Source organism: Condylura cristata, unplaced genomic scaffold (genome assembly GCF_000260355.1).
Source record: "Condylura cristata isolate star-nosed mole 26May11 unplaced genomic scaffold, ConCri1.0 scaffold00023, whole genome shotgun sequence".
Taxonomy (NCBI): domain Eukaryota; kingdom Metazoa; phylum Chordata; class Mammalia; order Eulipotyphla; family Talpidae; genus Condylura; species Condylura cristata.
The window spans coordinates 2568901-2595705 of record NW_004567124.1 but is presented as its reverse complement, the minus strand read 5'-3'; the positions used below and the strand labels follow the sequence as shown (position 1 = coordinate 2595705).

Sequence of the window (26805 nt, the reverse complement as noted above, 5' to 3'; positions counted from 1 at the left end):
CTCTTCTCTCATATTAAGGGAGGAAAATGCTAGCCACCTTAAAATTATTTTTGTAATGAGGTAGGACAAAAATAATATGGATATTGACATTTGCTTGAGACCTAGAATGTAAATTCAAGGCACTAGCTTTTTATTCTGGCTAGATATCAGATCACAATTAAATCTGCCTCAAACTCTCTGTTGTCCTGGTAACTGCTCTTTACTTAGAGAACATGGAGAATGAGATTGCCCAAAAGGATCTGGAAGGAGAGCAAGAGCTTATTAAGGAATTCTTTTTGATGTTCATAATCCCACAACAAGCAGTGCTAGACACACAGTTAGAGAAGACCCGTCCTTCAGGTTACCCCAATTATTCCCATGAATTCAGGCTTTGCTGCCCTTAGTGGCTGTGTACATTATAACAAGATTGGCAATGGCACACCCAAAATATTGGCAATTAATAGTTCTTTGGATAATCACTGATTGGAAATCCTCTTAAATGCATTCAACTCTAACAGACTTATTTACTTAGATCAACAGTAGCTGGGGGATTTCTTAAAGCATCAAATGGTATGAGTGGATAAAGATGGCTGTCAAGGAGTTACACAGCCTAGGGATTAGGGCCAACTGAACAACCGAACATCTCTAAGTCAGGAAGCAGCTCCCTGTTGTAAGATGAAGTGGGGACACGTCAGTCCTTAGGACTTGCACGGATAGCTCTGTGGCAGTTCATCTCTGATTGTACAAAGAAGGGTTTCCAATTTGCATAAATGGGACCTTGCAAATGCTGTGAGAGCAACAATATTTGGAGCAAAAATGAAGAGGAAGAAAATTTAAGTAGCAGTCATTTTTATTTTGGCTTAACAGATTTTAGCAGTTAAGACTCTGAATATGAATCAGCCTCAATTCTCAATCCTGAAGAGAATTTCTGAAGTAGCCCATAAGGTGTCACTTTAGTCAGAGGCAATTTTTAAAAAGCCTGGAATTGCAAGACAGAAAAAAAAAAAATCACAAAATTTGTTTGGACATTGTAGAAAAAAATAGTTACAAATTATGTTCACTCTATTTCCACATCCTTCCCGAGTCTATTTGATTTTCATCCTGCTACATAAAACTTCTTTTTGGAGATGGGAATGGGACAGGAGGGAGAGTGTACACAGTAAGAAGTGTATCTTAATTCAGACATGGCTTTTCAGGTCTTAACTGCGACCAGATATGTGTTACAGCTTAATAAAAGGGTCAAAATGGACAGTGCAGACCTCCCAGAAGGTGAATGATTCTTTCCCAGTCCTTCCTTGATAATTTGGACATCACTCCAAAAAGCAGACATTTGTTAAAAGTAACTTCTCCTCTCTGGTCTCTTATCCCCACCCTCTACAATCCATCAGGGTCTGCGGAGAAGGTATTTTCAAACGTCAGTTCCTGACAACATGGAGCCACCCGCAAAGTATCCGAAACATGGCTTTCCCACATGAAATACCAATAGAGGGTCCACAGATGCTTGGATTTCCTGCAGGCGCCACTTTTAAAGTGGCCTTTGCATCTTCTTCTAGCCTGAAAGAAAGCCACTTAATGATGCATAAAACTAATTATTATAAAATAAGACAAAATCTGTACGGTAGCTGTTCACCGTGTGGAAAATCACACTTTTTCATGGCCTATTTTCTTTTAAAATGCATGCCCTTTCCCCATCCTTAATGTGTTCTGTATATGTAAAATAAATACTCTTCGCAGCAGGACCCAGGCTCAGAGGCCTTAAAACCCAATAAGAGAGTCCTGTAGTTTAATGGTCCTTAAATGCTCGACATCTTTTTCACTTAATGTAAAATCCATCTGATCTAATAGCCGTGACTGAATGATAGATATATAATTTTTTTCTATTAAATGTTAATCTTCTGACTTGGCAGAGCAATAGAAGCTCTAAATTATTAAGAAGGCAATAACCTCTCTAAACTCTTGCCTGAATTCAGAATATTTCCAGGACTGCGATGTTGAAAAAAAAAGCAAACCTGTTTAAAATATAAAAGTTGGACTGTTTAAGTACAATTTGATTCCAAATATTGATTAAAAGGAGCATTATTTTTATTGATTTCCTATGACTTCCATGAATGGAGTGTGTACATTTATGTACGTGCTTGTACACACGTACACACATCCACATACATGCATGCCCACACACACACCCTCAAGGAAGCAACCCTCAGTCTTTTTCATTTACATATGACATTTTTGTAACCTTCCCTTTTTGGTTGCATTCATTCATCATCAGTGTTTATTTGTGCAGGCATAAATAATGAAAATGCCCTCTAATGCCTAAATGATGCCACATGCCCAATTATGCTAAACACAAGCATCCTCATGCCTGGGGAGTCTTCCCGGAATGCCATCTCTGTTGCAGCTTCATTGCTGTTCTCTTTTAAATCTCTACATTCATGATGCTTGTGAGCCAAAGGCCCACAGATGTGGTAACAAGCAAATCATGCTAACGAACACATTCACTTAACCTGGAAAGGCTGCCTTGAGTCTTGTTTCAAGCAGCCAAAGTCAAAACGTGGGGAAGAACAAAATTTCCAAAAATAAACTCTCAGGCCCAGTCTAGGTGAGGATATTGCTGAATACAAGAGCTGAAACGGCTGTCTTCTATTTTGGATTTTGCCGCGTGTATCTTATGGTATCATTTGCTTTTCTCTATTCTGAAAATTATACGTAATTGTTTTTCCCCTCTGAAAATTATTCACAGCACTTACAAGCCAGGAGTCAGGTCCAGGTTCTTTTTTTTTCCTCTGCCAGACGTGTGCAACCATATTTTGCATGCTCATCACAAGAATCCTCCTTCTATCTTTATTTGGTGTCAGAGGTACTGCCATTACTTTGATGCACAGAATTTGTAAGAAGAAAAAAAATATATCACCTCAAGATTGCAGAATCCAGTGATGTAGAAAATAAAAAGACAGTAAGAAATTGTTTTCTTCCACCATGGTGAAGTAGATGTCAGAGAAACTTGTAACCACCACTATGTAATGTTCAGCAAAGGTGTAAGCGGGCTTGGATACAATAAGTCACTATAGATGCCAAAATTTCATTTGAAGCCCTTCTCCTTTGAAAAAAGTAAGCTGAAAACATGAGTCAAGAAGCATGTATATGAGGACCATTTTTAGGTCCTTTTTTGGAGGAAAGCTGGGGGAAACACCGCAAGGAAAGGGCATTATTTTTAAAGTAGCAGTGATTCAGTGCATTTAGAATAACAGCAGATTTAAAACTGTGCAACACTGGTTAGGGACAAGAGAAAAAGTTTTAAATAAAGAGGAAGCCATAAGCTTCCACTTACGCTAAAGTCATCTGGATCCTAGAGCAGTGTAGCTATAGCTCATGATGACAGTCACTGTAATAGTGATTTTAAAGATGCGCATTGAATGATTATTTGATTATATTTTAACAGCTGTTTGTAATACTGAAGGAGCTTCTTTGATGAAGCAGGAGTGAAAACTAACAACAAGGTAGTCAAAGCTTTCAACAAAAACCCACACTCCTGTAGGAATTCAGAGATCCGTTCCGAGAGCGTGTGTACGTCAGTCAGCCCAACCTCCTTCCTTTTGGCCAATAATTCAGATCGCATGGTTCTTGTGAATACAGAAGAGCAGAGGGAAAGCATTGCCCATTCTACACCTTCTACTTGTTTACTATCTGAAAGGTTTCTGCCTTCAGTGTTTTGAAAGCAGTCTGTGCCTGGGATAGCCAAAAGTGAGTGAATAAGACACCGGGGTAAATTCAAGGCAGTTACCTGGGATGTCACTCTCTACAGCTGACCAAAACAGTTGTCAGTCACAGTTGGGGCCCCCACTCTCTACCCCACATTCTCCAAAGATAGTAAACAGACTAGCTTACCTTGGAAATCATTTACAAGGATTTCAAAATAATACTCCATAAAAATCAGTATTTTATTGATGGCTGAGGACAAAAAATAAAGTACACATAAAGTTCCCTTCCCACTCAAACTAAGGGAAATTCAACACTGAAATGTGAATATTCAGTTCAGAACTCTGTTCGACTCCAGTTTCAATGAATCAGAACTCAGGCTGTAGGACATTAAATATATATATTAAAGTATCAAAATATTGCTTATGTGGGCTGTGTATATCCACCTAAGAATGAAAAATAATCCAATGTGACTTTTCACTGTTGTTATTACACTGAAAAATAAAATTTATATATATATATGAGACATCTTATTCCTTGGTGTGAGGAGCTGTTTTTAAAGACCTTTTGACCTTGTTATTACAAAAATGAGATCAAAAATCTGGTTCATGATATTCGAAGATTAATATTAAGGCATATTTTGTAATTTAAAAATAAAGTTGGCTTAAATGACTCAATTGTTCAATTGATATGCTAGCCAACAAATTCATAATTTTCAGTCTGGAGAGTAAACAAGGTATTAATAAAATTAACAAAACATACTTTCCTTAATGAGTTGTAGTTAATACAAATGGTTGATTACACTGGAGTATTTACTCTAAACATGTCCAATGTTATTATGTTTTGCTATCTATATTCTTACAGATTACTATATTATTGCACTTTTGTCTAAAAACCTAGAGATGTTTTGTAAAATCAACTCTCAAATGATAACTGTGTAAGAAAATGGCATTTCACATTATTAATCTCGTTAGTACAATTTTCCTATAAATAAGTATGAAACATTTGGAGAATGCGTGTATAATGAGTGCTTGTTACTATAGTAGCAAATGTCAGAGTAATCGCTAAGAAAGAGTGTAAAATTTTGACACTTTGAAAAATCTCATATACCATTTATCATGGATCGCTAACACTGAGGCAAGAAAGTCTCCACAAGTGAAAATTCAGATAATGTGGTGGAAAGTAGAAGGCAACATTCATATTACAGTTCCTGACGTATCCCACCCCTGCCTGCCCCTAAATGTAATGTAGCACTGCAAACCATTTAGGAAAAGAAATAATTTTAAAAGGCACAAAAGTTACTAGCATAAGAAGAAAAAGATCTGTACCTCCAAAAGAAGTCAAAGACACTAAGTTACTTCAATAAGAATGCCACTTGGCCAGCCAAGTTCAGTACATTCCTTGAAATCACATTAGATTTCAATGCTGGAGGGAAGATCTGAAAGATCTTCTGATCCACTTAAAAGTGGCCACCGACCAAATTAATTTCACTCAAAGAAATGTCTGCAAAATGGTGCAACCTAACCCTCTCCAAATGGCTCGGTCAGATGGCTTGTTTTATCAGGGACTCGGTGGTTCAGATGCTGTCTTTTTGCCTACCTGCAAATTCAGCACATGTAGAATATGAGATTTGAACGGCTACTGAAACACTCAATATACTCAACTAACGTAAAAAACTACTGATTGGGCAAAACGCATTTTATTTCATTTATAGCAGCACAGTAGGCCGTGGAGCACACAGAACCCTCGGCACCGTCAGGGAGGGAGGCCGGCACCGTCAGGGAGGGAGGCCGGCGCCGCCGGGAGGGCCGCCGCTAACACACCAGCCCCTGCCGCATCTGTATGATCTGGAGCAAGGCCGCCTGCACGTCCTCGTCCATGTGGCCCTTGACAGAAAGCACAAACAGGAGAGACTGCATGAGAATTCTAAAGACAAAGGCTTTCTTCTAGGGCATAATTGGTTGTGATTCCCTAAACGCCAAGTCCCCACTCTCTCGGTGATGCTCTAAAGATTTTGTTGGAAAGGGCAGCAGGGGCCCTATCATGGAAATACAGTCAAGTTCAAGTTAGCGCACACCAATCGCTCTGAATATCTATTATCAGAAAAATTTATCTTTTTCTTTTTATGTAACAGCTCAGCTGATAGGGACAGCATAAGTTACCGATGAGCAAAAACAAACTGAATAAATTCTTTTTTGGTTCCTGCTAAGCTTCTTGTTTTCCTTTTAATTAGAAAAGTAATTAGTGGGGGAAAGTCCCTATTTTTTTTTTACATAAATAATGTCATATGTATTGTTTTACAAATGTGTCTTTTCACCTGTGCCATCAAAATCTTTCCCAAGTTATTTCCCTAATTTACTATATAATATTCCATTGTATGGCTGTAGCATAGCTTCTTTACCCATTTCCCCAATGATATGTGTGTTGGGTGTCTCTAATCTTTCGCTCATCAATAACTACTGGGTGAAAAAGCAGGTTCAATTTTTAATCTTGTTTAGTGTTTGCCAATCCCATAGGTGAAAATGGTGCTTCCTTATTTATGTACGTTTCTCCCATTGCTGGTAACGTTGAGATCCTTTTACATGAATATTAATCATTTATACTTAAAAAGAAACACTTCAAACTTGAAAAGATGGCCAGAGAGAGACTGGATGCAAAGCAATAGAATTGGTTATACTTAACCATCTCTTCAGATGCCTGCTCGCACACTAAAGCCCCCTGCCAAGGCACTGTAGTTCTCCACTCTATAGACTATGCTACCTCCCCAGACCCCTTTTAGGCCAAGGAAGTACGTGCTCTGGCCAAAAGACACTGCAAACTAACAAGCCTTTCAACTTTGTATAGTGTATGCTTCTGAAATGTGAAGCTATTTTCTACTGACTCCTAATGAAAAAATGAGCAATTGGCATATGAAATAGTTTTGCCTTCTTCTAGCTACCTAACGCCCTCTGGTAGCGTCAGGTTTATAATCAGATTTCTAGGGTTTGTTTTTGATTTGATCACTTTTTTTTGTTGTTCCTTTATAGTTCACATGTAAGTGAAAACATGCAATACTTGTCATTCTTCTTCTGACTTGTTTCACTTAACATTATTCCTCTCGCTCCATCCACGTTGTTGCAAATGGCAAAAATTCATTTTGATTTACTACTGAGTAATATTCCACTGTGTAAGCATACCACATCTTCTTAGACTGTTCATCTGTCCTCAAGCACGTAGGCTGCTTCCCTAATTTAGCTCCTGTAAATAGCGCCTCAATGAACGTTGTTGGTACGCCTATATCCCTTCAAACCAGTGTTTTTGCATTCAATCTGGAGCATATGGTAGATCTATTTTCAAAATTTTGAGAAAGTTCCATACTCTTTTCCTTAAGGGTTAGGCCAGTCTGCATTCCCAAAAACAGTATATGAAGGTTCCTTTTGTTTCACATTTTGGCAAACACTTGTTGTTTCGGGTCTTTTTGATCTGGGTTATTCTCACACATCGAGATGGCATCTCATTGGGCTTTCGAGATTTCTATTTCCCTAATGATAAGGAAATGATGTCTTCTTTGGCCCAATGTCTATTTAGCTGTTTTGCCCATTTTTTGATTGTGTTACTTATTTTCTTCTAGTTGAGTTATATGAGCTCTTTATAAATCTCAATTATCACTTCCTTGTCAGATGTATGATGTGCAAACATTTTCTTCCATTCTAAACTGAATTTCTTAGCTTTATGATGACAGAAGGCAAGACTATTTCAGATGCCAATTGCTCATTTTTTCATTAGGAGTCAATAGAAAATAACTTCACATTTCAGAAGCGTACACTATACAAAGTTGAAAGGCTTGTTAGTTTGCAGTGTCTTTTTACCAGAGCATTTACTTCCTTGGCCTGAGTCAGGTCTGAGGGAGTCATCCATCCTCTCTAACACAAATCTGTACTTTTCCACTATTTGCCCTCGTGAGCCTCACACTCTGCTGTCAATTGACAATTTTCTCTAGTAATTATAATGTACTTTCGAATCTGAATTTAACTTCTCTCTACTCAAATTAAGGTAGCTAGAGGTGTTTATAACACCATTCTTTCCCACTGGTTTTCCCTTCATCTGTTAGAAAAATGGCAGGCATTTGATTTTAAGTATTTAATGTCAAAATTTCCTCCTTTTTGTAATTTTAACTTGATCTTATTTTTAAGCTGTCCTTTCTTTGAAGTTCTCTCTCAATACTTAACTTTTTTTCAAACAGTATAGCCTGACATTTCAAATCCTAAATAATTCCCAAGATTGCTTGCCTGCCACTCTAACATTATCTCTTTATGTCTTCCTGAAAAATCTATGGAGAATTTTGGAGATGCTGATCTTAGCATCTCTCAGAACATTAAGTACAGCATCTTTCATATGTTAAATATTTAAGTGTGATTTATTCTTGTTAGAAAATAACCTTTTCTTCACACCCTACCCCAAAAGAAAATTCTTAATCCATGCTTCACTGAGTTTAAATTTCAATAAATAAATTTCATTATTGACAATCTCTTAACAAAGCCAATATTTTTCTGAAATTGTTACAATTCTGTATATACCTTATTTGACATCTTTTTTTTTAAGATTTATTTATGCATACAGAACTGGGATACAGGCTAGAGGTGCAGGGGTGGTGAGTGGATTCGCCAGAGAAAGAGTGGGGTGCAGAACAGGCAGATCGACGAAGTACACTGCTGAGGGGAACAGTGGGTGGGTCAGGAGAGGTCTGCCACACCATGTGGGTCACCTCTGGGGAGCGGGATCTAACTCATGTGAAGTGGCTTTAGCTTCTTACTGCTGTGTTTCAACCCACAGCACCACTGGGAGGGCCCTGACATCTTTTTTTTAGATTTATTTACTTATGCATACAAGAACTTGGGTGTAACCCACAGGTGTTGGGGTGAGAGGATTCACCAGAGACTGAGTGGGGAGCAGAACAGGTAGATTGACTGAAATACACTGCTGAGAGGAGCAGCGGGCGGGACAGGAGAGTTCTGCTGTGCCATGTGGATCAGCTTCCTGGCTGGGGATCAAACTCTTGTGCTGCAGGGGCTGGCGATAGCTTGCTTATGTAATGTCTTTATGCCCTTGCACCACCAGAGAGGCCCGTCATTTTTGCACTTTTACAGTATTTTCTGTTAGCCTGCCCGGGCAATGCAGGGGGACCACAGGGCGCCCTGACCTTGTGGTCTGCTGATAGCATCCAGGAGGAAATAGTCACCATCACAGGACTCTGCCCACACTCCTGTTTCTGCAGATTGAGGGTGGCCTGGGTCTTGTCTGTGCATTCCATCTTGGCTGCTCTGAGCTATGACTTTCCCTCTCTCTACTACTCTTTGGTATAAATTCTCTCCCTACACTCCCTTGTTGCAGCCCCTCCTTCCTTGGAGTCCCATCTGGCACTGGTCCCAATAAACCTCTTTTCTCTAAGACTGTTCGTGTGGGCTCCTTTTGGCAACACCTTACACGCTACATTTCAAAAAATGGCCCTGAGCAAGTAAGAAGCAGTGAGTGCTCCCTATGCTCCTCTTGTAGCTGACAGCTACAGGTGGATATTCAGGCAGCATCTCCAGTCAGCAGCATCATTAGTGACAAATGGTGTCAGATTGTGCCAAACTGCGAAATGAGTGTCAGGACATAAGACTACATTTAAGACGGTGTAAAGCACGGCTTTGTACATTTCTCTGGCAAATATACAAACCATGACTACAAGAAACACAATTATGTTTAGTAAGCATATAGGGCACAACTATTTAAACACCAATGATTTTCATATAAATGTACTTGAAAATAAAATATATATATATTTTCTCTAAAACCATCTCCTTTCTGAAAGACAAATTCTTTACCTGTGCAGCACTAAGAAGGTGTGTCCGATAAATTGCAATTACTTCTTGGTGTTGTCTGTCAGCATCCTAGAAATGTTGAAAGTTAGACAGATCAGAATACCAGCAACATACTCTCAAACACTATGACAATGTTGTCCTCGGGCCTATTACTAGAAAATAGTACTATTAAGGTGTTCCTGCTTTTATCTGACCACCTTGGACCAAGAAGATGCAGAATTCCATAAAATAAAAATAGCATAATCTTTTCTAATGAATGTGTGGGAATATTCTTAGTAAAGGCACTGCCATATATCCTAGGTCACAGGAAACTTGCTCTAGTGAACACCTACTGCAGACCCTCACCAGTGAGGCTCCAGGTCTTGCTAATGTTGCCTATTTTATCCCCCTGTCTCTAGACCTTATTCCCTAAATAAACGCTTGACCTGAGGCAGGTCTTTCCTCATGTCACTTTTAGCTTAAAATCTTTGAGCGAAGATAACTCTTCAAGATGAAATCCAAACTCATCACCTCAGTTCTCAATGGTCTCCAGAGTTTGGTCTCAAGACATGCCCCTGGGGCATGCCACCTGCATTCACCTCCAGGCTTTGCTTCACAGTCTCCCCTTTGCCTAAAAGATTCTCTATTGTGCTCTCACCTAGCAAAAGACCATTGATCTGTAAGTTTTTGTCAGGTACCCCCTTCTTCTAGCTCCTTTATAGCACAGCAGGTATCTTTCTTCCCTGGTAACTCAGCACACTTACACTGGGAAAGTATTTTCAGTGCTGCATCGGATACTTTTTGTCTTGTTATTTTACTTCTCACAGATTTATATTTTACCTCTCAAACCACCCAAGAACTCCCTGGGCACAGAAACTGTATGCCTGCTTTATCCCTGACAGGATGTAATACAGTGCCATCAACATAAATAATAGTCAAATATATTTGCTTATTGAAGAGACTACCATATCCTTTTGATAAGGTTGAAATCAACATTAACCTGTCAAGAATGTTATAAAGTGAACACTTTAAAATAACTGCCTTCTATTAAAAACAACTCATAAGCAATTTGCTCAGAATAGGAAAATATTAGCAACAATTTACATTTGATTGGGCTATGCTTTACTGAATATTTCAATATATATTAGCTCATTCAATTAAAAAAATCAAACAAACAAGTAATCAGTTCTGATGATCCTATTTTATGGATAAAGAAGCCATGGATAAGGGCAATGTTGGAGTATATATAAAGTATAAAACCACAGAAAATGACTATCTTTACTCACAAGGATAAAAGATTATTTTTTAAAAACCTTCTGGGGTTTAGTGGGCCAATATTTTAAAGAATGTGCTGCAATGGGAAAGATACCAGAGGCAAGCAGTTCCAGAATTTAATCCTAACTGCAGGAGCATAGGCACTTTGTTTCCTTGCAAATTTAATGGGGGAAATTAAACCTTGTATAATGGTAATGAAGACCAAGATAGAGCTAAAGTATTAATAATTAAATAAAACATTTGAGGCAGTGCCTGACATATAGTAGTCACCAAGCTAATACAATACTGTTAGCATAATAACTTTTACCAAAAAGAGATTACATCCTTGGATCTGAGTACAGCCCCAGACCTGGCTGACTTGGAGATAAGCATGCCCAGACCCCGCAGGCCCACAGCAGAGCCCAGTGGCACTCACAGCCAGCTGCTGGTGGAGGGACTGCAGCTGGTGCTGCAGGGTGGCAATCAGCTGGCTCTGTCTCTTGCTGGGACTCCCGCTCCCATAGGTGAGCTGTGAGAGGCCATTGAGTGCCTGTTTCAGCCTTTCCACATCATTAAGCAGTTCAGTTATCTGGTAAAAAAGAAAACAGTTGTGGAAAAACATAGGTTATATACTTCTTCACTTAGCATGAACACCTTCACACAGAAATCATTCCTTGACATATATTCCAGAAATGGAGAAATGAGTGTTGTCCAAACAGTGGCTATGCAGTACATATACTCCGTGATCTAACTTTTTTCATCCCTCTCAGTAAATTCCTTTCAAAAGCATTACTAAATTAAGAGTAAATATGATGTGTATCCTAAGATCAGACTGTGGGCTCAGGCTTGTGAGGTAACATGAAGTACCCCAAGAAAGTACACAGATTATCTTCTAAGTCAGTTGTAAAATTAGGAAGAGAAGGAGGAATTTATTCTAACAAACCCTGAAAAGTAAAAAAGCATGTTTCCTGTAAGTCTACGTAAGTCTAACTCCTGTCCTTGTTCCTTTTGAAGAATATATAATGTTGACTATTTTGTTTTAAAGAGAAAAAAAAGAGGCATTTCTAGAGCAAACACTGTAGTATATAGGCAGATCTGAGGTTCGTTAGCTGTGTGAATTTAGTTTTTTTTTTTTTTTGAGGACTTATACTACTTTATTTCAAGATGTACTATAGAATTGCAATTATCAAAAATAAGGTCATACTGGCATAAGGAGATCTTTACTTGTAGAAACTGAACTTAGATAATTTTAGCAAAGTCTTTCCTAGTTAAGATAGTCACTTATTTATCTTATAATCATTTATTAATTATGATTTATCAATTATAATTATCTGCCTGGCATATGCCCCTAAATAGCAATGGGTTTATATATATATAACTTGCTACTACCATTACATCTCCCTGTGTTCATAACCACCTTCTAAACAGCAAGCTGAGAGTATTTAACTTCCAAGTTATATGGGCAGACATGTGAAAAAGGCTAATATTTGCAGCACCCACTGAGGAGGGCCAGGGCTGGGTCTGTTATCACTGTATCCACAGAACTGAGTATAGAAAGCATTTAAGAATCATTTGTTGAATGGATAAAATTATGTCAGTCTCTCCAATTTCTCATTTCTAATAGCACACACTTTATGCAACTACCAGTTTCAAAAATAGTGTTGCACATATCCCTATAAGTGTGCACTGTGAGAATGAACCACAAGAAGGAACGCTAAATCCCAAACCTGCTCTTAAAATCTGGCTGAGAGGGTGAACTACATAATTCTGCCATGGCTACCATAGGTATGCGTTAAATGAATGGCAGTCTCAAACAAAAGATGCATTTTGAGGCCCTCCCTGGTGGCTTCAAGCACTGCAAGGGAGCCTCAGCCTCTTTAGTGGGAGTTCGATCCCTGTCCCCAGAGGTGACCATATGGCGAGGCAGAGCTCTCCTGACCCACCTGCTGCTCCCCTCAGCAGTGTACTTTGTCAATCTTCCTGTTCCGCTCCCCGCTCTGTCTCTGGTGAATTCTCTCACCACCCCTGCACCTCTGGCTTGTACCCCAGTTCTGTATGCATAAATAAATACATCCTTTAAAAAAAAAAAGGTGCATTTTGGAAGAGGCACCGATTACTGCAGGCTCAATTGAACAGGAAGGCTCTGAGAAGGGAAAGTGGTGCGTGGGCACTAAGAAGTACAGATTGATTTAGGCAGGCGGGAGGCAGACATTCTGAGTGAGGGGCCATTTGTAGAAGGATGGGGGCACAGAGAGTGAAGCCTCAGTGTAGAGATATGGGTGGAAACATTTTTCCCTCTTCTTCATCATCTTTCTTCAGGTACCCTAAAACCCAGTGAATTTTGACCGTTCTTTTAAAGTGAGCCTGGAGCCCTTCCCTATCCCTACACCTCCATCCTTGTTTCCCTTGAGGAAACAAAGGGAAAGTGCTTTTGATTTTTCTTTGTGTGACTTTTTTTTTCTACTGTACTTTTCTTTTTCCCATACCAGTCCTCAGACTGGAAAGATGTCCTTTAATGGCTACATTGTTAATGCTTTTGTAAACCAGTGCAGGTATCTGGGGTTTCCCACACAAAAAATACAGACTACTAGGGCCTACCTTATTATCTTTTGCTTCAATCTGGTTAGCAGATTCCTGTATCCTTCTCTGCAGCTCTGTGATTGTGGATAAAGACTTGTTGCACCGCTCCTGCTGATCCTGGATTTCTTGCTCAATGTTGAAATGAAGCAATTCTTTCTCATCTTTTGTACCCAGTCCCTTCATTTGGGCCTGCAAAACCTCCTCACATACTTTTTCATATTTCCTATTCAGATTGGCTAATTTTTCATTTAAGCTGGAAATCTGTGTCTCCAACTCACTTTTCGTTGCTTTGTATTTAGACAAATCAACTGCCTCTCTGGTCTCCAAATTTTTTAACGCTTGTTTAGTATTCTGAACCTCAGACTGGAGTTTGGAGACTTCTTCCGTTTTATTTTGACTTTCCACTTCTTTTTCTCTCAGACGAGCTTTTATGATTCCGACTTCTTTCTCAAATGCTTCCTTAATCTGCAGGTGCTCTGCCAGGGGCACAGAAGAGTTCTTCTGATTCTCCAGCATTTGCTGCAGTTTGATTGCTGTCTGCTGCTCCTTCTCATAACACCTTTGTTTATTCTTCAGTTCTTCCTTTAGATTCTCAATTGTGTCATTAAGAGACTTTTTTAGGGCCTCAACCTGTTCTAATGGTACGTGCTGTTTCTGCATAAGTGTTTGTGCAGCAAGGATCTCAGAAGTCTGCTTGGCATTTTCCTCTAGCAGCTTCTCCTTCTCATTCCTTACCTCTGTGTATTTCTGTAACAGGTCTTTTAACTGTCCGTTTAGCTCTTCTATTTTTCTGTTTAATGCTCTTTCCATTTCGTGAGAATTCTCAACGAGAACATTCTTATCCTTTAAGTCCTTCTGAAGAGTGAAAATCTCTTCCCTTAACTTGTCATTCTCTTGCTTGCACTTCTTGGTCTCTTCTTCCCTGACATTATACTTACGTGTCTGCTCTGATAACTGTTCTTTTAGTTCTTTCTCTGATGCTTTAAATTTTCGCTCACACTCTTCAAAGCTGACAATTGGTGCATACTTTAGCTTAATGCATTCTTGTATTGTGTCAAGTTCCTTTTTCTGGGCTTCAATTTCAGCATGCAGAGTCACAATCTCTTCTTGGCCTTTCTTGTACTTAGCCAGTACTTCAGCACTATCATCCTGCATCTTTTTCATGTTCTGACTCACAGTACTCATCTTTTCTTCATGTTCTTTTAGGCTGAGGTACTCAGCTTTGATTTGGTTTTGAACATTTTCCAGATTTCTTTTTAATATTTCATTTTCACCTTTTACCTTTACAAATTCTTGATTTACATCTTCCAGTTTTTTCTTCGCCTCCAGTAGTTCTCTGTTAGTTTTATCTAATGTGAGGCTCAGTGCCCTTTTAACCTCTTCATGGGCTTTAACCGGCACATACTGGAGACTCATAGTCTTTTTCAAGTTAGTGTTTTCAGAGTTGAGTGAATGGATTTTCTCTTGGTCTTCACCACATTTTTTAGTAAGCTCAGAGAGCTGTTTATTTAGTTCGGTGATGTTGGATTTCAGAGCGGTGACTTCTTCATGTTTCTCAGGAGGCACCAACATACTTTCCAGGTTACTAACATTTTTACTTAAACTGTCGTTTTCCATCAGCAATTTTTCCACTTCCAATTTCTTTTCTGTGTACTTTTGCGTTATATCCAAAAGCTTTTTATTCAGATCATCAACAACTACACCATGCGACTTTTTCATTTCTTCACTTACTTTTAAAGGAACATAGTGGTTTTTCATCTCAGTTGTTACAGTATGTATTTGTTGGCTGAGGACTTTATTATCTACATAAACCTTCTCAATTTCTTTTTGTAGTGTCTGATTTCTTGATGTTAACTCGGTGATCTTCTTCCCCTGTTCACCTAACTTTTGCTCTAACCTATTCTTGAGCTGCTCGTGGTCCTCAGGTTTCACATGCTGAGCAAGCTTACCCTTACAGTTTTCCAGTTCTTTCTTTACCTGACTGATTTCACTAAGTGATTTTTCATATTCTCTTTCGAGCTCCACTATTTTTTTGGCTTTCTCGTTTATCTCACCAGATAATAACCTCTTCATGTTTTCAAACTTTTCTGTTGGAACAGCAAGGGCCAACTTTGCTAACAAATCTTTTACCTGGCTTTCCATCTCTGTGGCCTTTCTCCCCCTTTTCTCACACTCCATTTCATACATGCTAAATTCCTTCTGCAATCGCTTATTTTCTTCTTTCAGCTTGCCTTCATCCCTCTTAAACTCTTCGACTAACATCTCACTTTGCTTGATTTGGTTTCTTAATTTTCCCACCTCTGCTGAGGCACCTTCATATTTGGCTTTCATGTCTTTCAGCTGGTCCTTGAGTTCCTCTGTGTGTCTGTGGCTCCCCATGGCGGCTTCATTGGTCAGGTGCTCCTTCAGGGCAAGGAAATGCGTCTGCATTTGTTTCACTTTACCTTCCGACTCATACATCCTCTTCTGTACATCTTTTAAGGCATCTTCTAATTGCTTTATCTGTTCATCTGAATCCTCCTTGACTCTTTCACATTCTAAAGCTAAAGCTTTGCATTCTGCCACCTTGTGAGCAAGTTCATTCTGGAGCTTGAGCCGATCCTGTTTTGCTGAGTCACAGAAATGCCTCAGTGTTTCTATCTCCTTCTTTAAAATTTCATTTTCAGAATATGAGGTTTGATTGGGTAAGGACAGTTCCAGTGGCCTCAACATAGATCTGCTTTGCATATGGGCTGTCATACCTGGGGAAATACACTGAGAAGGGGGAAAAAATCCATTATAAAAGCCTAAAGAAAACACCAATTTGCCAAACCATGCAAAGTTTCTACATCATCAGTAAAGGGTTTTCAGACTGGTATGCTGGAAGAATATAGCACTGATATTTGAAGTCAGAAACAGTTCTGGGTATAATTTCCTTAATAGGCTCCCAGTGACATTTCCAAAATCTGTTCACTTAGGTGTACTTCTGTCAGAACAAAGATGGAAGACAGCTTTGCCCTCTGGATACTATTTTTTCTTCCTTTTCCCACTAATAATACCTACCCATACATGAACATCAACTTCATCAAACATATTATTCATATGTGTTATGGCATATCATTTACTTAGAACTTCAAGCTCTGAAGATATCAGAATCCTTGAACTAAAAATGGGTATAATTTTAAATCTACCAATAATTTTATGCAATGATTATATTATATAATTTCTAATAACATATATAACACGACTTCTGAGTACCTCCATTAACTCCAATGGAATGGAAACACCATCAAAATAAACCCAGTTAGCATGACAGCTGTCGACAAAATGTTAGTCAATTCACAAAAGGAAACAAGTTTTCCCCTCTCAAGTATAAAGATTAATTAGAACTTAGCTGATGACCTCAATACAAAATTTGATTTACAGTTTGTCCCTCTCTTAAGTGTTGACAAAAAAGTATAATTAAACTTACATAAGTATTCATAAAGAAGAGAATATATAATCATGAAAAACTAAATTTAACTATTTCTATTTTCCCAACATAGCCTATAAAAGGCTCTTTATTAGCACTACTTCATTAATAAAAGCCATGGGCTATGAGTATATTGCACTATTTTAATAGACAGATTTAAATTGAAACTGCCTTTCTGTGTATCAAGGAGAAAAACATTAACAGCGCGGAGTAATAAATATCCCAGTCTTACTGTGCTTCTAAACTGCCTTTCAACTTACCAATTATCTTTAGACTAAGACTGCTATAATTTACCAACAGATACTTACACAGCTTTGCAATTTCCATATTTCTCTTATTACAATCAAATATTTATTTCATCTTAAATACTGTTCCATTTATATCCATTTTTTCTACCTAGATGCTTACAAGTTTCCAAATTAAAGCAACCTCAAACATCACGCAAACTAATTCACTCTGCCTACAGATGAAGGTTTGTCCTTGGAAGCTCAAATATTTTAGTCATTCCTGTTGTTCACAGGAAGTGTTAGAAAAGCAAACTATGTACCTACCTACTGAAAATTAAAAGTAGGAACAGACAAACAAGTAGGAAAATCAGACACCACCACCTCTTGGCAGCTTTATTTGGAGGTAAAGTTCCAAAACACAGAATATATACGTAAATGTAAGGAAAGCATATCTCAAAGTCAAAACAAAAGACTATTGAATTATTCATATATGTCTGCCTCTTCATATGGGCAAACATGAAGAGTTAACCAATTGCTGTTACTGAATAAGGTTTACTATCACAGACAATGAAATAGTAATTCAAATCTTTTATTTAAGTCACTGTCATCAAAAACACTCTAGAGGGCACCAGAAACAGCAATGTTTGCTTTTGTTAAACTAAACACAAGACCAACTTTCCTTTAATAATAAAATTTTAATCAGTGTATATATGTAAAGAATAGTATTACTGTTACCTGTGAATCTTTAGTGTACATTTGACCTTGTTTAAGAAGCAGATCTTCTTTTCCTAAATAAGTCCAAACAAATGATATCTTAATTTAAGGTTTCATACCACAGGAGGTTAAATATTAATTTGGTCTTTACTATCCAAACAAAAGAGAAGCATGGATTACATTTTGAAATGGCTCTTGTTCTAAAATATCCATATTTTACCTTAATATTTCTATACCATAAAGAAAGTACTTAGATTCAGAATACTACTAAGTAGATTTTTAGAAGTATGTAAGACTGACTAAAAAGCTTTGTGATAGTTATAAGTATCTTTACATCATCAAAAAAATGGTATTTTTAGCCTAGAAGATAATTCAATATTCACTGGGAACAAGAAAATAGCTCTTCTAGCAAAATTGTTTAAAGCTGAAGAACTGTAAATACTCTCTTAAAATTAGTCATTGTTTATAGTACATCTAACAGTTTTACATGTTTGATTGAGACTCTATACAAAGATTTCTCCATAAAAAGCAAGCCCCAAATATTAAAAGATAAATATCTGCAAGTTGATGAGGCAAATTTGGTAACTGATATCATATGCAATTTAAAAAGTAGAGAGAGTTAAAGAAACTCAATCTACATGATAAACAGATTGTATGTTAAGAGGCTACAGCCGTGACCTTAACCATGACCTTAACCTCCTCCTAGGTCTAGGTGTTGAGCTGTAACAACACAAATAGTTGAGTGAGATTTAGCAGCAGGAGCTTCATATTAGACGAAATAATAAGCAGAAACATTCTTCTTTGCTTGAACTAAGTAAAATGAAATTAGAAACTATATTTTTATACTTACTGTTACTGAAGTGATTTCCTGATCCTAAATGATCACTCTGAAATCAAAAGTATAAATTAAAACATTTTAGTTGAACACGGCTTCATTTTGTTAAATTCTGCCTCTATTTTAGCTCTAAATGTTCCAGTCATTAAAACCACATTTTCAACATTCCTTGTTTCTCCTGAGTATTATTCTACTTGAACCCACAAAAAGATAATAGCGCTAGCAACAATTAGAGAGATCAATTGGGAATAAACTACTTCACTAAGCATTTTAATAAAAGCAGCCAAGTGTTTCAAGGAAAAGCCTTACTACTCAGAAAGGGAAAAAAAGCAAACTACAATGGAACTAACTTTCCATGCATTCTGCTTTTTTACCTCAAAGGGCAGGAAATGCCAGTCACATGAGCTGCTCATTTTACGCTACACTGTTGGGAGATGGGACCCTTCCTCACTGACTGTGTAGTAGTGCATCCCCTTCTTTCAGAACTTTAGAATCCCGATTAATTTGGAAGGCAAATGGAGACAGAGAGTAGGAAATGGAGCTAAAAGTAAAAAGCTACCACACTGATAAATCCATCAGTGCATCAGGTCAGAACAGGTGAATAACAGAAGCATTTTGGATACCCAAAGCAAAATGTATTTGGATTACTTCTTTTCCCAAATACGCCACACCCAAAAATCCAACAAATCTAAACATTACACTTCAAAAATGAAGATACACAGATTAGTTCATGTTTGTGTATTTGTACTAACAATTATATATCCAAATCTGATATATTGACCAAGGTCAAAAAGATCCAGAATTCCCTAACTATGAATGCCACCTCACACTAATGATGGAAAAGAACCATAAAGTTAGTCAAGCTCCTTGTCTGTGTAATATTTACTAACAGATTTTGCAGTAGTTACTAAAAGAGCTTATACAGGACAGATAGGAGGAGGCTTATACACAGAAGAGGTCGAAAATTTTAGTTTAAGCATTTTACCTTTCCTTGATGACTGAGTGGAAAAGGAATACATGAGTTCTAAGAAAATTAGTCTCACCTAAAATATTCATATTTCTCTATAACATAAGAAAAATGCCTACAGATTAAGTATGACATAGAACACAACAATTCTGGTGGCAGTATATGAAGAGTTTTGTGAAGTTTGTGAGATGATACAGTAGGGACATTCAATTCAGTTCAGCTACAAATGGTGAATTCTTATTTTTGAATGGCTGCATTCATATATACTGTCATATAAAAGTGGGTCTATATCTTTTTTTTTTAAGTAAAAAGTTATTTCTAGTGAAACAATTCATCACAATGCACATTATTGGCTGGGGAAAATGTTGAGTGAAAAAAATGAACAGAACAGACGTGTGATCTGACCGCACATATGGAATGTGGACATGACAAGTCACGGCAAAAGAGGGTCTGTGAGGCTACTAGGCAGGTGTAGGAGCGCCAGGATCACAGGTGCTTTTGCTTTATGCCTTTAAATAGATGTACTGATTTTTCTAACTGAATATATAGCTTCTATGATTTAAAAAAAGTTATTTTCCTTTATAATAACCTCATTGAATGTTTTAGGGTTCACTCTCCTTAAAACTTAAAAGTATACTCTTAGAAGAAAAGTACTATATAAATAGCACCCAGCTATAGGTGCCAAACTTTCATAAATCCTACAAAGAACAAATACTGATGTGCTCTGAGAGTAAAACTAATATTGTAGTGAACAGCACAGGGAAGAAAGATTGCCTGGGTTCAAGTTCAGGTTCAAGCACTTCCTTCTTATAAAACTTCTCATGGGCAGATTAGAAAGATGTGGTACATATATACAATGGAATATTACTCAGCAACCAAAAAAGAGAAACACATGTCTTTTGCAGCAACTTGGATGGAGCTGGAAAAGATCATGCTTAGTGAGATAAGCCAGAAAGAGAAAGAAAAATACCGGATGGTTTCACTCATAGCAGGAGTATAATGGACCAGGCGAGAAAATAACAAAAATAATGAACAACCATAGACCAGAGACATTCTGTGGGGGTGGAGTGGGGAATGGGATCAAAAACGGGGGGGGGAGGGAAATGCACGGAACTATGGTGGTGGCACAGGGGTGATTTGGTGATGGGAAACCCGTGGGGATTACAATTGAGATGAAAAAAAATGTGCAAAATGATGTAAAAATAAATTAAAAAAAAAAAAAAAAAACAACTTCTCATGGGCAAAGCCTTCTAAGCCTGTGCCCTTACAAGAAGAATAAAAAAGAGCTGTCAGAGAGAGTTGCCCTGCCTATCCGTGCATGGTGTACACCGTACAGTGGTGTCTGGCACACGGTTGGTGCTGTGATGATGGCTATGCCTAGCTTCACCATTAACCTTTTAAAATTCTTCCACTGTGAAAAATGAGCTACTAAATTGAATTATTCGTAGCTTATAAACTTGTTTTTTAAACCATCTTCATGGTCCTGGGGATGCAAAGGGCTAAAGCACAGCATTGTGAAACTCTCTGCAGCCACTGCAGCATGAGTTTGATCACTGGTCAGGGAGGTGACCACATGGCGCTGCAGACCTCTCCTGACCCGCCGCTGCTCTCCTCAGCAGTATACTTCAGTCAGTCCTCCTGTTCTGCTTCCCACTCTGGTAATGGTGAATCCTCTCACTCCCTGTACCTCTGGCCTATACCTCAGCTCTTGTATGCATACATACATTTTTTTAAAAATTTACAGCCTTCTGGCCCTCCCTGGTGGCACAGCGGGTTAAAGCACAGCACAAAGAAGCTAAAGCCACTTCCGCATGAGTTCGATTCCCGCCGGCCGAGGAGGTGACCACATGGCGTGGCAGACCTCTCCTGACCCGCCCACTGCTCCCCTCAGCAGTATACTTCATCTATCTGCCTGTTCTGCTCCCCGCTCTGTGTCTGGTGAATCCTCTCACCATCCCTGCACCTCTGGCCTGTACCCAGTTCTGTATCCATAAATAAATAAATTAAAATAAAATAAAAAAATAAATAAATAAACAGCCTTCACAATCAAACCCTATAACCACACTATTTTTGTTTTATTAAAATGTATCAAGACATAATTCACTCTCAGCAAGTACACAAATGATATGTGTACATCTACCTTGCACCATCACAGCCCAGATCAAGCTATAGAACATTCCTAGCACTTCTAAAGCTTCTTTATGCCTCACCCTAGTCATGCCTAGTCTTCATGCTACCACCATACATTAATTTTGCCTGAGCTTCAACTTGATAAAAATGGAGCTATACAATAAACACTGTATTTCTTTCAAACAATATTACGACTGTGAGCCTTATTTGTTTCTTTTAACATTATTTTTCATAGCTGCACATATATTTTTTATTTACAAAGAAAAAAGTTACTTTTAATTTTTTAAAAAATAACAGTATTGGAATTGTACTCCCCTGAAAGATGAGATATTCCACTGAATCAGCCACCCTCTTCATGAACCACCATGATGAACAACATACATATTATATACATATATATAATATATATGTACACACACACACACATACACACACACACACACAATAAAACAGTCTCTAACATTGGAAGTCAGGTGTGTGGTTGCCCCTGGTGTGAGGAGCACAGAGAGTGACCGGAAGCAAGCGTGAGGAGGCTTGGGTGCTCTGGATAGGTGAGAAGGGTTCAGCCTACAGACAGCCTGTGTACTTCATGCTATGCCTGCCCATTTTAATGAAATGCTTTAAAAATGGCTTTAGAAAAACTAAAAACTAATTGATCTTACCAAAGATGTGTTATATGATCTGAGTCATAGTAACGCACTGCTCTCACCAATGAAAATGTCCCAGTTAATCCATGTATACACAAAACCCACGGAGTAATACTGGTTCCCTACTTATTTACTCGCTGCTTATTATTATTGCCTTTTTTATTATTGAAAATTTGCAGGTAAAGATATGAAGTTTTGAAGAGGTGAAAATGGACAAAGAAGAAGACTGGAGAAGAGAAAAGAAGTGAACTAAATATCAGTTATATGCTAGTCATTTCAATGCTCTCATCTTGATTTTATAGCAATTCTGTGAAGAAAGAACAATTACCCTAATTTGACAGGCAGGCAACAAGCTTAGAGACATTAAATAAACTGCCTAAGCTCACACTACAAAGGGAAAAAAAATAATTCAAACTTAAGACTGATTCTAAGCTCCTTGCTGTTACGCATAATGAGTTACAGGAAATAATTTTTGTACCTCAAAATATTTAGATCTATTTTTCAGAGCTTCAATAGTTCTTAAGCTTTCTTCATGTTGCTTTTCTTTAGCTACCAAAAGGGACTTCAGTTTTTCTTTCTGAAATGGAAAGTAATAAATGCTTGAAACTGGGTTAAAAGTATGTCTTAGAAAATGTTCATTAGAATTACTTCAAGAAATAGAATTAAAAGTTCTCCAATATGGTAGATTTCAACTATTAGTAGAGTTGATAATATCTACAAATATATTAATATAAACATATAAAAACATACAATATATACAAAACTTAGGAAATTTGTTTTAAATCTTACCATTTTCAGATCTTTTCTTTTTAATGCTTAGAATTTTACAACTTTTCATGAAAAGTTTCACAGGAAATAATAGCAAAATGCTTTTAATAAGCCCATCCACTATACTCAAAACATACTGTTATCCATAGGTTTTGTTTTCATCTTTCACCAATAACTAGCAATAGAATCCTGGTCTCCACCTGAAACCAGAACTTAATATTCTACTGCAATACCAGTTTGAATTTACACATCTAGAGTAACATTACATTCTGTAATAAATTTATCATCTTACCTCACTTTCCAGATCATCAGCAACCATAACTTCCTACATTGAAGAAGAAGAAATGCATTTTCAGTCTCAAAAGTTTAAAAGGAATGAACTTATAACAAACAAATTTTTTAAAAACTGATACGTGTCTTTAAGATTGGGAACAAGGTTGTGAGAAGAAATGTTTATATGTGGTCAGTTGTGTCCTGTACCTTGTTATCACTCATTCTTTTCACTAACCAGATTCAGACACATCAACCACCAGCTCCTTCCTGGTCTTATTCTGTTTGTCTCCTTCATCTCCAATCCCATAGCCCCAACTATTGTTTGCTTCCTTGTTATAACCACACACCAGTAGCATTTCTCTGCTCTTCTATTTGACATTAAATGCTTTCTGTAAATTCCTAGAAAGATATAATTGTCCCCACAGGCAGTGACCCGATGTGACAGGCATCCACTAATAGCTTGTTAGCCCTGAGGACAACACATAGTAAAAGAGTTGGAGGTCTATTTTGCATCTTTTGCATCATGTAGATTACGTACCTCATTCAGCTGTAGTTGTAAACCATTGACTTTATCCAATAATATTCTCTGTTCTTGCTGAATTTTCCTCAACCTGTCTCTCAACTCCTCATTTTCAATCTCCAGATCCTTAAACAGGGAAGATAACAGGTACTAGTCAGCCTTAAAAGAGCAGTATCTTACAGCAAAAAATTTTTTTTACATTTTTTAAAAAAGCAGTTCATGGTCATATGCAACATATACACATATAGACACATTTAAATATGTTACAATAATTTCAATTACGTTAAAATTTATATACCAGAAATTACACAGAAAATGATGATATTATAATAGTTAATAATTACAAGTAAATACAAACCAGCAAACTTTAATTCAATAAGTAAGAAATAAAAGCATCATCTGGGAATAGAAAACAGCAGAAAAGATATGTGATTTTAACTTTAATTGATAGTCATATCTATTATTCCTTTTTTTTTTTTTTGCTTAATCATCATTCCAGTTAATGTTCTGATAAAACATTTTAAGGTTTCAATTAAGGCTTTATTTTACTTTCTTTCTTTTTTTTTTTTAAGATTTATTTATTTGTGTATACAGAACTGGGATACAGGCCAGAGGTTCAGGGGCGGTGAGAGGCTTCACCAGGGGGAGCAGAGCAGGCAGATCGAGGAAGTACACTGCTGAGAGGAGCAGCGGGCAGGTCAGGAGAGGTCTGCCATGTCATGTGGTCACCTATGGGGCAGGCGGGAATCGAACTCATGCTGAAGTGGCTTTAGCTTCTCAGTGCTGTGCTTTAACCCGCTGCATTACCAGGGAGGGCCTATTTTACTTTCTTAACACCATATAGTAAGCTATGAAAATCCAAACAAAATGATTTTTCTTTTATTATATACAAAACAGCTATCCAATTTATATCTTTTTTAATAAGATTTATTTTATTTATTTATGCATACAAGAGCTGGGGTGCAGGCCAGAGGTGCGAGGTTGGTGTGGGGTGATGGTGAAAGGATTCACCAGGGACAGACTGGAGAGCAGAACAGGCAGATCTACTGAAATACACTGCTGAGGGGAGCAGTGGGCAGGTCAAGAGAGATCTGCCATGCCATGTGGGCCACCTCGCTAGCCAAGGATTGAACCTGTGTTGCAGTGGCTACCCATGCCAAGTAACCCCTTGTACTACCAGAAAGGACCCTTCAATTTGTATTACTGGTTCTTCAATCATTAAATAAATCATTTTTTGACATAATAAGTAGTTTTTGAACACTGGGGCAAAGATAAAAAGTGTTGTGTGGTTAACAAAACTATTTTTCTTAATCAAAATAAAAAATAGTTTAAGGAAAGGGTCAGATTTTATTTTGTTTTCATTAATAACCATCATTTTTACTACTACAATAAATTTCCAAAATGAATACAAATTTGACTCATGGACCTATATATATATTTAAATCAACAATGAATTAGATAAGCCAGTTGAATTATTTGTCTTTGAATATATATTTAAAAATGCTTTATGCAACATAATATTGACCTAGACATTCAGATCTGTTGAGAAAGGATTGGGCAAGAAAATGGAGTCCCAAAGCATACTACACTGCCTTTCTTTCTCCTACTCACTTCTCCCTCTTTTTTCTCCTGTTTTCCTGAACCTGTTTTAGACAACACCAGAATTCTTTGCTAAAGAAGGCACCAAATTTCCTTTTCTTTTTACCTGAACGCTGTGATGTTCCCTCTGATTTGACTTCATATGCAGTTCATCCAGCATGTATGTCAAATTTCGCTTTGGTAAACAAACAAACAAACAAACAAAAAAACACAGCTTAGTAAGTATGAGAACATAAAAAACTACATTTTCCTGGAGGCCATACACCTAGTGGTGATCAGTTCACCTACACAATTTTGTTGTACCTAACACAAGGTGGCAGTATTTCCTCTTAAAACTCCAGACAACTGAGAATATGGTTTTCAAATAAATCAAGTGTAATTTATTTTGAAATGTATATTAAAAAATAACAATTTAAAATACTAATGATAAGTATTTTTTAAATAAATTGAACAAACATTAAAGAGAAGACTTTGTATGAGCTATAAAACGAAAGCCGTGCTATGAGGTCCCAACAACCACTCCCAAAGCAAGAATTTCTATTTTTTTTTTTTAAAGGAAGGAAGTCCATTAATATCGAAAGAAAAGAAAACATGGAACCCATTCATTTCTTTGCACCCTAATGAAATAAAATATCAAGGAGTGTGGAAAGAAAGAGACAGCCAGCACATTGATGAGCGATGCGAGGGATCACTACATGACCTGGTGGAGTACGTGTTCTGTTTTTGCACACTTACTGCTTTGAAACTTTATTCCAACTTAGAGATTTGCTTTAATAAAAGCACACCACAATTATTACACAAGAGAACAAATAACCTACATTTTTTTTTAATCCAAATTGATCTTTAAATCTGCACAATTTCGAAAACTATTTTGCTTTTCCTTTTGGAGAGCTTAAAAAAGAAAGCTAACAGTTTAATTCTCCAAGATAACTTTATGTGTTGTAATGTTTGCTCATTTTTGGTTAAGCAAGTGTTTAAAGCATCACTCTAATGAAACTGGATTTAGAACTCTAGCGCCAACATCCCATCAAGAAAATGTTCTGTAGCCACAATTGGACCCACTTTACATTTCTAGCCTCAATCCTTTTCCCAAAGTACTGTTCACATGGGATCTGACCCACCTCCTTATAACATTAGCACAAAAGTGTGTCCACAGAAATTGTTCATAGTCAGGTTGTTTCACTGAGGCAGGGCTTCTCCTGCACCCTCAGCCACACATGTCTCTCCTTTTGCTCTGGCCTTTCACAGCCCTTTGGGGTCAGTAAACAAACCCTCCAACGGTATACTTGTCCTTCTGCCCCTTGGCTTCCTACCTCCTTCACAGCTCTGCTCAAAGGTCACAC

At 37.6% G+C, this 26805-nt stretch overlaps 1 protein-coding gene across 2 annotated transcripts in view; it reads right to left on the bottom strand.

Annotated features, from left to right (window-relative positions):
• Nucleotides 1-3898: 3898 nt before the first annotated feature.
• Nucleotides 3899-26805, bottom strand: part of UACA (uveal autoantigen with coiled-coil domains and ankyrin repeats) — an 84249-nt gene continuing 61342 nt past the window's right edge. For both annotated transcript variants that reach the window (XM_012728675.1, XM_004687629.2), the window contains exons 10-19: nt 25569-25637; nt 23882-23989; nt 23363-23395; nt 22781-22879; nt 18574-18610; nt 17745-17797; nt 13350-16085; nt 11188-11340; nt 9522-9587; nt 3899-5561 (exon numbers count right to left, since the gene is read on the bottom strand). In XM_012728675.1, the coding sequence (XP_012584129.1) occupies nt 5490-5561; nt 9522-9587; nt 11188-11340; nt 13350-16085; nt 17745-17797; nt 18574-18610; nt 22781-22879; nt 23363-23395; nt 23882-23989; nt 25569-25637 (3426 nt within the window). In that variant the 3' untranslated portion in view covers nt 3899-5489. The remainder of the gene's footprint in view (nt 5562-9521; nt 9588-11187; nt 11341-13349; nt 16086-17744; nt 17798-18573; nt 18611-22780; nt 22880-23362; nt 23396-23881; nt 23990-25568; nt 25638-26805) is intronic.